Here is a 15,487-nt window from a genome sequence, read left to right as displayed (position 1 = left end):
GGAAACAGCGATCAAGCATTATAAAACATAAATGAATACATATATGGAACACTGTGGTATACTGGGTTTGACATGTTGTCAATGGACTGAAACAGGGCATGTGAAAAGTCTAGGGTAAACCATGCAAAGGTCTATGGGGCCAGGATGTGGATAGGGAGCTGTGGTTTCAATGCATTACATATGACAGCTAAAGAATGGATGTGAGTGCTACCTCAATGAAGCAGAGGGTGGTGATGCTGTTTCCTGTGAGGTGGGGTGGCGCCAGGAATGGATAAAGGCAAGCATGAATATCAACTTGTCCCTCAACCCTAATGAACCTAATAACCTTGAACTTATTCACATTGACTCTCAACTTTTTTCTTTCACACACATTTCCAAAATTAGTTACCAACTTGTGCAGTTTCTCATATGAATCAGCCACCAGAGCTGTCATCAGTGAACAACAACTGACTCACTTCCCAGGCCCTCTCATCTACAACAGACTCCATACTCGCCCCTCTCTCCAAAACTCTTACATTTACCTCCCTAACCACCCTATCCATAAACAAATTAAACAACCATGGGGACTTCACACACCCCTGCCACAAACTGATATTCATTGGGAACCAATCACTCTCTTCATACTCGTAAACATGCCTTACATCCATAGTAAATATTTTTCACTGCTTCTAGCAACTTATCTCCTACACCATATATTCTTAAAACCTTCCCCACAGCATCTCTATCAACCCTATCATATGCCTTCTCTAGATCCATGAATGCTACATACAAATCCACCTGTTTTTCAAAGCATTTCTCACATGCATTCTTCAAAGCAAACACCTGATCCACATATCCTCTACCACTTCTGAAACCATACTGCTCTTCTCCCATCTGATACTCTGTACATGCCTTGACCCTCTCAATCAATACCTTCTCACATAATTTCCCAGGAATACTGTAGTGTGAACACCCACAATGGTACTATGCATGCATACTGCCAATCCTCAGGCACTTCACTCTGATCCATACATACAATGAATATCATTACCAACCAATCAACAACACAACCAGCCCCTTTCTTAATGAATTCTACTGCAATGCCATCCAAACCCGCTGCCTTGCCAAATTTCATCTGCAAAGCTTTCACTACCTCTTCTCTCCTTACCAAACCATTTTCCCTGACCCTCTCACTTCACACATCACCTCAACCAAAACATCTTTTAACTGCCATTCTATCATCAAACAGATTCAACAAACCTTCAAAATACTTACTCCATCTCCTCACTTCATCACTACCTGTTACTACTTCCCCCCTTGCCCGCTTCACAGATGTTCCCATTTGTTCTCTTGTCTTACGCATGTTATTTACTTCCTTCCAAAACATCTCTTTATTCTCCCTAAAATCTAATGACACTCTCTCACCTCAACTCATATTTGCATTCTTTCTCAACCCTTGCACCTTCCTCTTGACCTCCTGCCTCTTTCTTTAATACATTTCCCAGTCATTTGCACTCTTTTCTTGTAAGTATCTTTCAAAAGCCTCTGTTTTCTCTTTCACTAACAACTTTACTTCTTCATCCCACCACTCACTACCCTTTCTAATCTGCCCACTTCCCACCTTTCTCATGCCACATGCATCTTTTGCATATGCCATCACTGCTTTCCTAAATTCATCCCATTCTTCACCCACTCTCCTCATATCGTTTGCTCTCATCTTTTGCCACTCTACACTCAATCTCTCCTGGTACTTCCTCATATAAGTCTCCTTTCCAAGCTCACTTACTCTCACCACTCTCTTCTCCCCAACATTCTCTCTTCATTTTCGAAAACCCTTACAAATCTTCACCATCACCTCCACGAGATAGTGATCAGACATCCCTCCAGCTGCCCATCAACATATTAACACCCAAATGTTTCTCTTTAGCATGCCCATCAATTAACACATAATCCAATAATGCCCTTTGACCATCTCTCCTACTCACATACGTATACTTATGTATATCTCTTTTTCTAAACCAGGTATTCAAAATCACCAGTCTTATTTTAAGTACACAAATCAATAAGCTCTTCACCATTTCCCTTCACAAAACTGAATACCCCATGTACACCAATTATACCCGCAACTGCCACATTTCTCACCTTCGCATTTAAATCACCCATAACTAATATCCAGTCTCGTGCACCAAAGCTACTGATACACTCACTCAGGTGCTCCCAAAACACTTGCCTCTCATGATCTTTCTTCTCATGACCAGGTGCATAAGCACAAATAATCACCCATCTCTCTCCATCCAATTTCAGTTTTACCCACATCAATCTAGAAATTACTTTCTTACACTCTGTGACACACTCCCACAACTCTTGCTTCAAGAATAGTGCTACTCCTCTCTTGGCTCTTGCCCTCTCACCAACCCCTGACTTTACTCCCAAGACTTTTCCAAACTGTTCTTCTTTACCCTTGAGCTTCATTTCATTCAGAGCCAGAACATTAGGTTTCTTTCCTTCAACATGGTACCTATGTCTCCATTCTTATCTTGCTTATATCCACACTCATTCAGACGTTTCCAATCTGAGCCTTCGAGGAGGATGAGTACTTCCCCATTTGACTCCTTCTTCTGTTTCCCCTTTTAAAAAATGAATTACAAGGAGAAGGTTTATAGCCCCCTGCTCCTGCCCCTTAGCCTGAGCCAGGCACCCATTTTATCAACCAACACCTTGGGGTGGATGTACAGCTAGGTTGACTGTGGATTGAGTGCTGCAACCAAGATTTGAACCTATGCGTTTGACTCTGGGCAGCCCATTAATGCATCACGTCATGTGAAAAATTCTAAAAGTAGTTTCATTAACTTGAAATATGGTAATGCGTTGTAAATGCTAGTGTCCCTTGATCACCAACTGTCTAAAATAGGTGTATAAATTTCTAATTTTTTCATTATATCACATGTATTTTATTGGGAAAATATGTAAATCAATTAAATTTACAAATTCTATCAAATCTTTTGAAAGAATAACTATTATTCTACCTATTTATCAATCATCAAATGTTTACAGGCAACCTTTGGTGCAAATTAAGTTTGCAAAACTGAGGTCTTCTACCTTCCACAAAAGGTCAGCTTTGTCTTATATTTCATGCTATCTTCATACACTACAATAAACTTAATGATAAAGGAAAAAAAGATGAAACAAACCATCCGGTTGTCTCTGCCGATGGAAGACATGAACATGCATTGGCTCCGTCAAGTTTGTGTGAAAAGTAGAAACATTGTGCCTGTTAAATCTATCGATCTGCTTGATGCTGTCATCCTTCCAGCTGGTCACAAACAGTGAATTCTCAAATACTGATATACCATAGGGTCGTTCATCCTGCAATAAACATTAGTTAATATGTACACTTTCCATTTTTTGCATTTCATGAGAAAAACTTTTACAATGACAAAATATAACTGCATAAACTTACTCCTTAACAAAGCCAAAGAAGTTTTAACATTGACAAGGAATTAATGTGCAAACTTACTCTACAGCACAGTATTCAATTGTTTATCAATTCCCTTTATCTACCTATCATCATTATAATCCTACTCAAATTTCACAGGGTGGACCAAACACATACAGCCCTTCACGTCACTCCTACATATGTTCGACCCACACCCATTATTGTCAAGCAAAACATGAACTTCCACACTTAAAAAAAATGCTTTCTATTTTTCATTAAGCACAGCACCTTAATTTGTCAAGTGAGACTATTTTCTCCATATTTCCCAACCTCTGTGCACAACAGGCCCCCAGTGCATTCATTCATAAATCTTTCCTCTAGCACTCTCATCAGAAGTACCCATATCCCAAATCAACTTCATCAAAACATCTATTGATTTCCAAGGTTAACCTTTCCTCCTTGTTTCTTCAACTGTATTACCAGTACCATGTACCTCCTTAACCAGGTTATCATCTTCCATATGTTTTCCATGACCATACCACCCTAAAAAGTCATCTTATGATTTCTTCACATTACATATTCTTATGTTTTCATACTTTGCTTATCCTCCCAATTCAAATTCAAGTTATACATCAAGTTATACATCTCTAGAGCTCTTATTTTGACCTAACCTGACCTACACACAAGGACTGTATAAGGAAAAGTGCACCTAATGTTGTTGGTGTTGTGGAAACAGCTACCTGGGAGATAACATCTCACCTGGTATGCAGATCAGATTCTGCAGCTGAGGAGTTTATCTGGATGGGCATATGGAGGGGAAGGTATGTAAAACTTCATTATGTTGTAGTTAGTACTATAAAGTTTCATTCTCTAGGACTGTATTTCTAAGGTGTTGTCACTGTCTGTGAGCTGCTTTATAGTCACAGTGGTGTGGGAGAATGGTGTTGTTGGCTGAACAGATGTTATAAATCCTACTCCTGTCTGTGTTGTCTAACATCTCTTACAGTTATATAGTTGTAGGAAGGTGGGAGGGAGGGATCTGGATGTGAGTCTCATTTCTTGAATGAGAGCTATGTGGATATTATGTTCTGAAATGGGTGAGTATTTCACTGTGTCTGTTTCAAATGCCATTGGCATTACGTTGCAAGATATTCAGTGTTTTGCTTAGGTCCTGTTGGGTAATTAGGTCTGTTTGCAAAGGTGAGAACAAGCATTTTGTGTTATTGTTTGTTAAGTGTTTGAGCTGGGAGTGAACGGTTTTATGAGTTACTTTAAGAGTGGTTCCTGCATGTCCAAAGATCTGAGTAGTCTTGTAAGGATGCATGAAGGTTAGCAGAAGTGGTACCACTGAGTACAGTAAGAGCATTTGATAGTGTAATCTCCTTTAGTGAAGCCACTTTGGCAGCAGGAAGAAGTATACTGGTGGTCTAGGGTTAAGGCTAATGCCAATAGCTTACATTAGTAGCTGGGAGATGATGACCATACCACCATCTTCCACAAGTGAAAAATGTGTGTGAATGTGTAAAACATTTAGGTATGAACCATGGTTCAGCATAGTGACTGGGGATACCTCAAGACTGTGCTCAATGGGAAGCAAGGAAAAGTGTCTCGTTTAAAGTAATGAGACTGCTACAGGAAGCAGTCCTTCAGTGGTTGGAAGATGTCCAACAAGGTTGTTTCCAGATCATCCTTGATCCATTACAGGTGTGTATGCCTAAAAGCAGTATCTCTGCTTGGGCATCTAGTGAATGAGACCAGGCATAAGTGATGGGTGATTTGAATGCAAAGGTAAGTAATGAGGCAGTAGAGGGAAGAACTGAAGCACGTGGGGTATTCAGTGTTGTGAATGGAAATGGTGAAGAGCTCGTGGATTTGTGTGCTGAAAAAAGAGTGGCTATTGCAAATACCTGGTTTAAAAAGAAACATACTGAAGTATATATGTGTGACTAAAAGAGATGGTCAATGGGCATTATTAGATTACGTAATAATTGAGATACATGTAAAAGAGAGACTTTTGGAAGTAAATGAGCTGAGAGAGGCAGCTGGGGGGATGTCTGATCACTATCTTCTCGAGGTGAAGGTGAAGATTTGTAGAGGTTTTCAAAAAAAGAAGAGAAAATGTTGGGGAGAAGAGAGTGGAGAGAGTAAGTGACCCTGGAAGGAGACTTGTAGGCAGAAGTACCAGGAGAGATTTATTGTAGAATGGCAAAAGGTGAGAGCAAATGAAGTGAGGGGAGTGGGTGAGGAAGGGGATGAATATAGGGTAGCAGTGATGGCGTGTGCAAAAGATGCATGTGGCATAAGAAATGTGGGGGTGGGCAGATTAAAAAGGGAAGTGAGTGGCGCAATGAAGTTTGAAAGATACTAACAAGGAAGGAGTGCTGATGATTGGGAAATGTATAAGAAAAAGTGGCAAGAGGTCAAGAGGAAGGTGCAAGGATTGAAAAAGAGGGAAAATAAGAGTAGGAGTAATAGAGTATCAGTAAACTTTAGGGAGAATAAAAAGATGATTTGGAAGGAGTTCATAATATGCATATGACAAGAGAACAAATGGAAACATCAGTGAAGGGGCAAGAGCAGAAGTGATAACAGGATTTTGAAGGATTGTTGGATGTGTTTGATGATAAAGCAGATGTAAGGTGTTTTGGTTGGGGTGATGTACGAAGTGAGAGAGTCAGGGAGAGAGTTTGGTATATAGTATATAGTGCATATGAACTCATACTACCCTATAACATAATAAACTCCAACAGCCAGGAGTGAAACTGGGACTAGCCTCCTGCACAGGGGTCCCAGGTTTGATCCTGCCTGTTGGAGGTTAGTATGAGATATATATTTTATCTATATATCTATTTGCTGATTCATGTGAGAAACTGCAGAAGCTGGTGACTGAGTTTGGTAAAGTGTGTGAAAGAAGAAAGTTAAGAGTAAATGTGAATAAGAGCAAGGTAATTAGGTACAGTAGGGTTGAGGGTCAAGTCAATTGGGAGGTAAGTTTGAATGGAGAAAAACTGGAGGAAGTGAAGTGTTTTAGATATCTGGGAGTGGATCTGGCAGTGGATGGAACCATGGAAGTGGAAGTGGATCATAGGGTGGGGGAGGGGGCGAAAATCCTGGGAGCCTTGAAGAATGTGTGGAAGTCGAGAACATTATCTCGGAAAGCAAAAATGGGTATGTTTGAAGGAATAGTGGTTCCAACAATGTTGTATGGTTGCGAGGCGTGGGCTATGGATAGAGTTGTGTGCAGGAGGATGGATGTGCTGGAAATGAGATGTTTGAGGACAATGTGTGGTGTGAGGTGGTTTGATTGAGTAAGTAACGTAAGGGTAAGAGAGATGTGTGGTAAGAATCCACTCCCAGATATCTAAAACACTTCACTTCCTCCAGTTTTTCTCCATTCAAACTTACCTCCCAATTGACTTGTCCCTCAACCCTACTGTACCTAATAACCTTGCTCTTATTCACATTTACTCTCAGTTTCCTTCTTTCACACACTTTACCAAACTCAAGTCACTAGTTTCTGCAGTTTCTCACACGAATCTGCCACCAACGCTTTATCATCAGTGAACAACAACTGACTCACTTCCCAAGCTCTCATCCACAACAGACTGCATACTTGCCCCTCTTTCCAAAACTCTTGCATTCAAATCCCTAACAACCCCATCCATAAACAAATTAAACAGCCATGGAGATACCACACACCCTTGCTGTAAACCAACATTCACTGAGAACCAATCACTTTCCTCTCTTCCTACAAATAAACATGGCTTACATCCTTGATAAAAACTTTTCACTGCTTCTAACAACTTGCCTCCCACACCATATACTCTTAATACCTTCCACAGAGCATCTCTATCAACTCTATCATATGCGTTCTCCAGATCCATAAATGCTACATACAAATCCATTTGCTTTTCTAAGTATTTCTCACATATATTCTTCAAAGCAAACACCTGATCAACACATCCTCTACCACTTCCGAAGCCACACTGCTCTTCATCAATCTGATGCTTTGTATATGCCTTCACCCTCTCAATCATTACCCTCCCATATAATTTACCAGGAATACTCAACAAACTTGTACCTCTGTAATTTGAGCACTCACTTTTATCCCCTTTGTCTTTGTACAATGGCACTATGCAAGTATTCCGCCAATCCTCAGGCACCTCACCATGAGTCATACATACATTAAATAACCTTACCATCCAGTCAACAACACAGTCACCCCCTTTTTTAATAAATTCCACTGCAATACCATCCAAACCCGCTGCCTTGCCGGCTTTCATCTTCCGCAAAGCTTTTACCACCTCTTCTTTGTTTACCATTACCAAACAATTTTCCCTAACCCTCACACTTTGCACACCACTTCGATCAAAACACCCTATATCTGCCACTCTATCATCAAACACATTCAACAAGCCTTCAAAATATTCACTCCATCTCCTTCTCACATCACCACTACTTGTTATCACCTCCCCATTAGCCCCCTTCACAGAAGTTCCCATTTGTTCCCTTGTCTTACGCACTTTATTTACCTCCTTCTAAAACATCTTTTTATTCTCCCTAAAATTTAATGATACTCTCTCACCCCAACTCTCATTTGCCCCCTTTTTCACCTCTTGCACCTTTCTCTTGACCTCCTGCCCCTTTCTTTTATACATCTCCCACTCATTTGCATTATTTCCCAGCAAAAACTGTCCAAATGCCTCTCTCTTCTCTTTCACTAGTAATTTTACTTCTTCATCCCACCACTCACTACCCTTTCTAATCTGCCCACCTCCCACGCTTCTCATGCCACAAGCATCTTTTGCACAAGCCATCGCTGCTTCCCTAAATACATCCCATTCCTTCCCCACTCCCCTTACCTCCTTTGTTCTCACCTTTTTCCATTCTGTACTCAGTCTCTCCTGGTACTTCCTCGCACAAGTCTCCTTCCTAAGGTCAATTACTCTCACCACTCTCTTCACCCCAACATTCTCTCTTCTTTTCTGAAAACCTCAACAAATCTTCATCTTTGCCTCCACAAGATAATGATCAGACATCCCTCCAGTTGCACCTCTCAGCACATTAACATCCAAAAGTCTCTCTTTTGCGCGCCTATCAATTAACACATAATCCAATGATGCTCTCTGGCCATCTCTCCTACTTACATACATATACTTATGTATACCTCGCTTTTTAAACCAGGTATTCCCAATCACCAGTCCTTTTTCAGCACATATATCTACAAGCTCTTCACCATTGCCATTTACAACACTGAACACCCTATGTATACCAATTACTCACCTTTGCATTCAAATCACCCATCACTATAACCCAGTCTTGTGCATCAAAACACACTCACTCAGCTGCTCCCAAAACACTTGCCTCTCATGATCTTTCTTCTCATGCCCAGGTACATATGCACCGATAATCAATCATCTCTCTCCATCCATTTTCAGTTTTACCCATATCAATCTAGAGTTTACTTTCTTAAACTCTATCACATACTCCCACAACTCCTGTTTCAGGTGTAGTGCTACTCCTTCCCTTGCTCTCATCCTCTCACTAACCCCTGACTTTACTCCCAAGACATTCCCAAACCACTCTTCCCCTTTACCCTAGAGCTTCGTTTCACTCAGAGATAAAACAACCAGGTTTCTTTCCTCAAACATACTACCCATCTCTCCTTTTTTCTCATCTTGGTTACATCCACACACATTTAAGACACCCCAATTTGAGCCCTCGAGGAGGATGAGCACTCCCCGCGTGACTCCTTCTTCTGTTTCCCCTTTTAGAAAGTTAAAATACAAGGAGGGGAGGATTTCTAGCCCCCTGCTCCCATCCCTTTAGGGGAGATAGGGGAGAAAGAATACGTCCCACATACAAATTGCGTGTTGCAGAAGGCGACCAATAGGGGAGGGAGCGGGTAGCTGGAAATCCTCCCCTCTTGTTTCTAATTTTCTGAAAGAACGAACAGGGAAGGGGGCTAAGTGAGGATATTCCCTCTACGGCTCAGTTCTCTTTTCTTGACGCTATCTCACTAACCCAAGAAATGGCGAATATGTATGAAAAAAAAAAAGATAATATATATTCACAGTCTACTACCATGCTATACAATGACCTCACACATTGTAACCTACATGGATTCAACAAACAGGAATCCCCCTTGCACACAGCACTATTGGCAATGGACATCAATAAATCATTTGATACTGTTTTGTGGGATATATTCACTCAAGAAATACTTAACCTTCACCCTTTACACCAAAGACAAAAAGTGGCAGGTCAGTTTCACAGCCATCTGTTATGTCCAAGTTACTCACAATGGCTTCACCTCTTAAACACTTAGAATCTACAAATGGAATTCCAAAAGAGGCAGTTCTTTCTCCATTTCTCTTTGATTTATTCCTATATGATTTCCTATTATTTCAGACAGACCTTAAAATCAGGGTCCATTCATGTGCAGGTAACATCATAATCACATCAAAATGACCTGACCCCTGTAGCAACAAGAATCATGCATTACTAAATTATACAACTGGACCAATGACTCACCCAGAACAGAATGTCTAAATCTCCTGGGAAGTCTTTCAATTGCTCTTTTCACCCTAAACATCTGCAAATCTAGCTCACACCCTCCAGGCACCTTGAGTTGACAGTTTCTCCCACTAAACAAAACACCTACCATTCTAAGCACAACATAGACACAAACATGACATTCACCCCCCCCCCCCCCCCCCTACCAATAACATCAACAAACAAGCAACACACAAAATAAATGCCCTAAGAATACTAACTGGCACCAGATCTGGAAAAGAATCATTCAACATCCAATGTAAACAATCCATCACCTCCACTTTAAACTATGCCCCATCTGCCTGGTCTTCCACCTCCTCAAAAGCAAACATAACAAACCTGCAAAGCATACAAAATAGTGCACTCAGAACAATCATTGGCTGCCGAAAACACACAAATACTCAACATCTATACAATGAAACAAAGATCCTCCCAATACAGTCCTAAGTTAACATACTCAACACTATGTTCTCTGGAACAGCACTAGACCCCTCCCACCCACACCAATATAAAATTAACCACCAAACTCTAAGTAGAAATAAAAATCTTACCTGTGCTTCACAGTTCAGAAACCTCTACTTGCAGATTCCCCATCCCTAACAAACAAAACACTGACAAATCATATAAACACTGAAATAACCAGAATAGCATTAAATAAATGACTTCCTAACTCATTCTTACACTCGAACCCACCAGACATACACCCATTAGAAGCCACATTCCACAGACAAACAGGAGTAACACTCTCCTGCATATGTTCAACATCATCCATCACCACAATACTAAAAAGATTGTTTCAACATATACCCTTCTTACTTATGATTCAATTACCATGAAGTAGATAATGACCACTTACCATTCAACTGGCCAGCACTTTCTGCACACAGAACATCATAACTCCTTTTGACCTGTGGTTCCAACTGGTGGATGTGGCCAGCTTCCTGAATGCTGGGGGATCCTTATAAGGACAGAAGGGACTCCAAAGCCAGGAAGTAAGTAAGCATCTGCTACAATATATGCACCTTTCATTAAAGGTAAATTTGAAAAACTGGGGTCCCCAATCCAAGCTCCCTAAGTGGTAAAAAGTATTGATGCCCAACACCATTCTGCCTGACACATAAGAGTAAGGAATAACATTACAATACTAAATTCCATATGTGTGCAAAGACTAAACCATATAGAGAAAGTAGTAACAGTAGAAATTCAATGGAATATATGAAGGACTTATAATCATTAAATGACTCTGAAATACAAAAGAGGTGAATGGGTGCTAAGGTACTGAAGACAATACATGAAGGCAACAAAGCTGCAAGATCAGGTGATTCTAATATATGTGGCTATTCCACTGTTTGGAGAAAGTTATATTCATGCCATCCTGACTTAAATATAAGAAAAGGCTTATGTAAAAATGAACAGACATGAACTTTTAATCATGATTATGTATCATACTTACTGTTTTTAATTTAATGATAATCCGTCTGTTATTTCCATTGTAATCAACCCTCTCAACATGACTCAAATAGCCATCAACCCAATATACATGTTGATTGGGGTAATCAAGTGTTACACCAAATGGGTAAACAATTTTTGTGAGGACAATTGGATGTCTTTGAGTTCCATCCATTAGGGTCCGCTCCAGCTTTGGTTCTATTGTGCCCCAGTTGGAGAAAAACATGTACCTGCAAATATAATGAAGAGTAATTATAAATTCTGCAAGAAAAAGTTCCTATCTTTTTACATCCTTACCACAGATTAACAAAATTCAGCATATCAGTATGCAAGAGAAAGGCAACTCATTTACTAATCATATACAAAGGTATACATTGGTATTACTGGTTGTACCTCTTTCATCCGGTAACCTTGGGATCTGGCCACTGCCAGACCACAGAAAATGCTGGAAAACAGAAATTGACCCCTAAGTCATACAAAGTTGATGATCCAATCTCATAGTACTCTCGCAAAGTCTTTACAAAGTTCCTTTATCGAATTTTTTAAGTAACTCCACCTTTTCAACCATTTATTTTTTATATTTATTTTGCTTTGTCGCTGTCTCCCGCATTTGCGAGGTAGCGCAAGGAAACAGAAGAAAGAAATGGCCCAACCCACCCCCATACACATGTATATACACACACGTCCACACACGCAAACATACACACCCATACATCTCAATGTACACATATATATACACACACAGACACATACATATATACCCATGCACACAATTCACACTGCCTGCCCCTATTCATTCCCATCGCCACACATGGAATACCATCCCCCTCCCCCTCGTGTGCGAGGCAGCACTAGGAAAAGATAACAAAGGCCCCATTCGTTCACACTCAGTCTCCAGCTGTCATGCAATAATGCCCGAAACCACAGCTCCCTTTCCACATCCAGGCCCCACACAACTTTCCATGGTTTACCCCAGACACTTCACATGCCCTGATTCAATCCACTGACAGCAAGTCAACCCCGGTATACCACATCAATCCAATTCACTCTATTCCTTGCCCGCCTTTCACCCTCCTGCATGTTCAGGCCACGATCACTCAAAATCTTTTTCACTCCATCTTTCCACCTCCAATTTGGTCTCCCACTTCTCCTCGTTCCCTCCACCTCCGACACATATATCTTCTTGGTCAATCTTTCCTCACTCATTCTCTCCATGTGCCCAAACCATTTCAAAACACCCTCTTCTGCTCTCTCAACCACGCTCTTTTTATTTCCACACATCTCTCTTACCCTTACATTACTTACTCAATCAAACCACCTCACACCACATATTGTCCTCAAACATCTCATTTCCAGCACATCCATCCTCCTGCGCACAACTCTATCCATAGCCCACGCCTCGCAACCATACAACATTGTTGGAACCACTATTCCTTCAAACATACCCATTTTTGCTTTCCGAGATAATGTTCTCGACTTCCACACATTCTTCAATGTTCCCAGGATTTTTGCCCCCTCCCCCACCCTATGATCCACTTCCGCTTCCATGGTTCCATCCGCTGAGAGATCCACTCCTGGATATCTAAAACACTTTACTTCCTCCAGTTTTTCTCCATTCAAACTTACCTCCCAATTGACTTGACCCTCAACCCTACTGTACCTTATAACCTTGCTCTTATTCACATTTACTCTTAACTTTCTTCTTTCACACACTTTACCAAACTCAGTCACCAGCTTCTGCAGTTTCTCACATGAATCAGCCACCAGCGCTGTATCATCAGCGAACAACAACTGACTTACTTCCCAAGCTCTCTCATCCACAACAGACTTCATACTTGCCCATTTTTCCAAAACTCTTGCATTCACCTCTCTAACAACCCCATCCATAAACAAATTAAACAACCATGGAGACATCACACACCCCTGCCGCAAACCTACATTCACTGAGAACCAAACACTTTCCTCTCTTCCTACACGTACACATGACTCACATCCTCGATAAAAACTTTTCACTGCTTCTAACAACTTGCCTCCCACACGATATAACCTTCCACAAAGCATCTCTATCAACTCTATCATATGCCTTCTCCAGATCCATAAATGCTACATACAAATCCATTTGCTTTTCTAAGTATTTCTCACATACATTCTTCAAAGCAAACACCTGATCAACACATCCTCTACCACTTCTGAAACCACACTGCTCTTCCCCAATCTGATGCTCTGTACATGCCTTCACCCTCTCAATCAATACCCTCCCATATAATTTACCAGGCATACTCAACAAACTTACACCTATGTAATTTGAGCACTCCCTCTTATCCCCTTTGCCTTTGTACAGCGCTGGTGGCTGATTCATGTGAGAAACTGCAGAAGCTGGTGACTGAGTTTGGAAAAGTGTGTGGAAGAAGAAAGTTAAGAGTAAATGTGAATAAGAGCAAGGTTATTAGGTACAGTAGGGTTGAGGGTCGGGTCAATTGGGAGGTGAGTTTGAATGGAGAAAAACTGGAGGAAGTGAAGTGTTTTAGATATCTGGGAGTGGATCTGGCAGCGGATGGAACCATGGAAGCGGAAGTGGATCATAGGGTGGGGGAGGGGGCGAAAATTCTGGGGGCCTTGAAGAATGTGTGGAAGTCGAGAACATTATCTCGGAAAGCAAAAATGGGTATGTTTGAAGGAATAGTGGTTCCAATAATGTTGTATGGTTGCGAGGCGTGGGCTATGGATAGAGTTGTGCGCAGGAGGATGGATGTGCTGGAAATGAGATGTTTGAGGACAATGTGTGGTGTGAGGTGGTTTGATCGAGTGAGTAACGTAAGGGTAAGAGAGATGTGTGGAAGTAAAAAGAGCGTGGTTGAGAGAGCAGAAGAGGGTGTTTTGAAGTGGTTTGGGCACATGGAGAGAATGAGTGAGGAAAGATTGACCAAGAGGATATATGTGTCGGAGGTGGAGGGAACGAGGAGAAGAGGGAGACCAAATTGGAGGTGGAAAGATGGAGTGAAAAAGATTTTGTGTGATCGGGGCCTGAACATGCAGGAGGGTGAAAGGAGGGCAAGGAATAGAGTGAATTGGAGCGATGTGGTATACCGGGGTTGACGTGCTGTCAGTGGATTGAATCAAGGCATGTGAAGCGTCTGGGGTAAACCATGGAAAGCTGTGTAGGTATGTATATTTGCGTGTGTGGACGTATGTATATACATGTGTATGGGGGGGGTTGGGCCATTTCTTTCGTCTGTTTCCTTGCGCTACCTCGCAAACGCGGGAGACAGCGACAAAGTATGAAAAAAAAAAAAAAAATATATATATATATATATATATATATATATATATATATATATATATATATATATATATATGGGGAAGAGCAGTGTGGTTTCAGAAGTGGTAGAGGATGTGTGGATCAGGTGTTTGCTTTGAAGAATGTATGTGAGAAATACTTAGAAAAGCAAATGGATTTGTATGTAGCATTTATGGATCTGGAGAAGGCATATGATAGAGTTGATAGAGATGCTCTGTGGAAGGTATTAAGAATATATGGTGTGGGAGGAAAGTTGTTAGAAGCAGTGAAAAGTTTTTATCGAGGATGTAAGGCATGTGTACGTGTAGGAGGAGAGGAAAGTGATTGGTTCTCAGTGAATGTAGGTTTGCGGCAGGGGTGTGTGATGTCTCCATGGTTGTTTAATTTGTTTATGGATGGGGTTGTTAGGGAGGTAAATGCAAGAGTTTTTGGAAAGAGGGGCAAGTATGAAGTCTGTTGGGGATGAGAGAGCTTGGGAAGTGAGTCAGTTGTTGTTCGCTGATGATACAGCGCTGGTGGCTGATTCATGTGAGAAACTGCAGAAGCTGGTGACTGAGTTTGGAAAAGTGTGTGGAAGAAGAAAGTTAAGAGTAAATGTGAATAAGAGCAAGGTTATTAGGTACAGTAGGGTTGAGGGTCAAGTCAATTGGGAGGTGAGTTTGAATGGAGAAAAACTGGAGGAAGTGAAGTGTTTTAGATATCTGGGAGTGGATCTGGCAGCGGATGGAACCATGGAAGCGGAAGTGGATCATAGGGTGGGGGAGGGGGCG

At 41.2% G+C, this 15,487-nt stretch overlaps 1 protein-coding gene across 1 annotated transcript in view; it reads right to left on the bottom strand.

Annotated features, from left to right (window-relative positions):
* LRP1 (LDL receptor protein 1) overlaps positions 1 to 15,487 on the bottom strand; it is a 1,167,923-nt gene that overhangs the window by 806,765 nt on the left and 345,671 nt on the right. The window contains exons 10-11 of the mRNA XM_071663699.1: positions 11,424 to 11,649; positions 3,171 to 3,345 (exon numbers count right to left, since the gene is read on the bottom strand). Coding sequence (XP_071519800.1) covers positions 3,171 to 3,345; positions 11,424 to 11,649 — 401 coding nt within the window. The remainder of the gene's footprint in view (positions 1 to 3,170; positions 3,346 to 11,423; positions 11,650 to 15,487) is intronic.

The sequence above is a fragment of the Panulirus ornatus genome, chromosome 1 (assembly GCF_036320965.1).
Source record: "Panulirus ornatus isolate Po-2019 chromosome 1, ASM3632096v1, whole genome shotgun sequence".
Classification (NCBI taxonomy): domain Eukaryota; kingdom Metazoa; phylum Arthropoda; class Malacostraca; order Decapoda; family Palinuridae; genus Panulirus; species Panulirus ornatus.
Note: the sequence above shows the minus strand (reverse complement) of the source record. Positions and strands in the feature narration are given on the sequence as shown.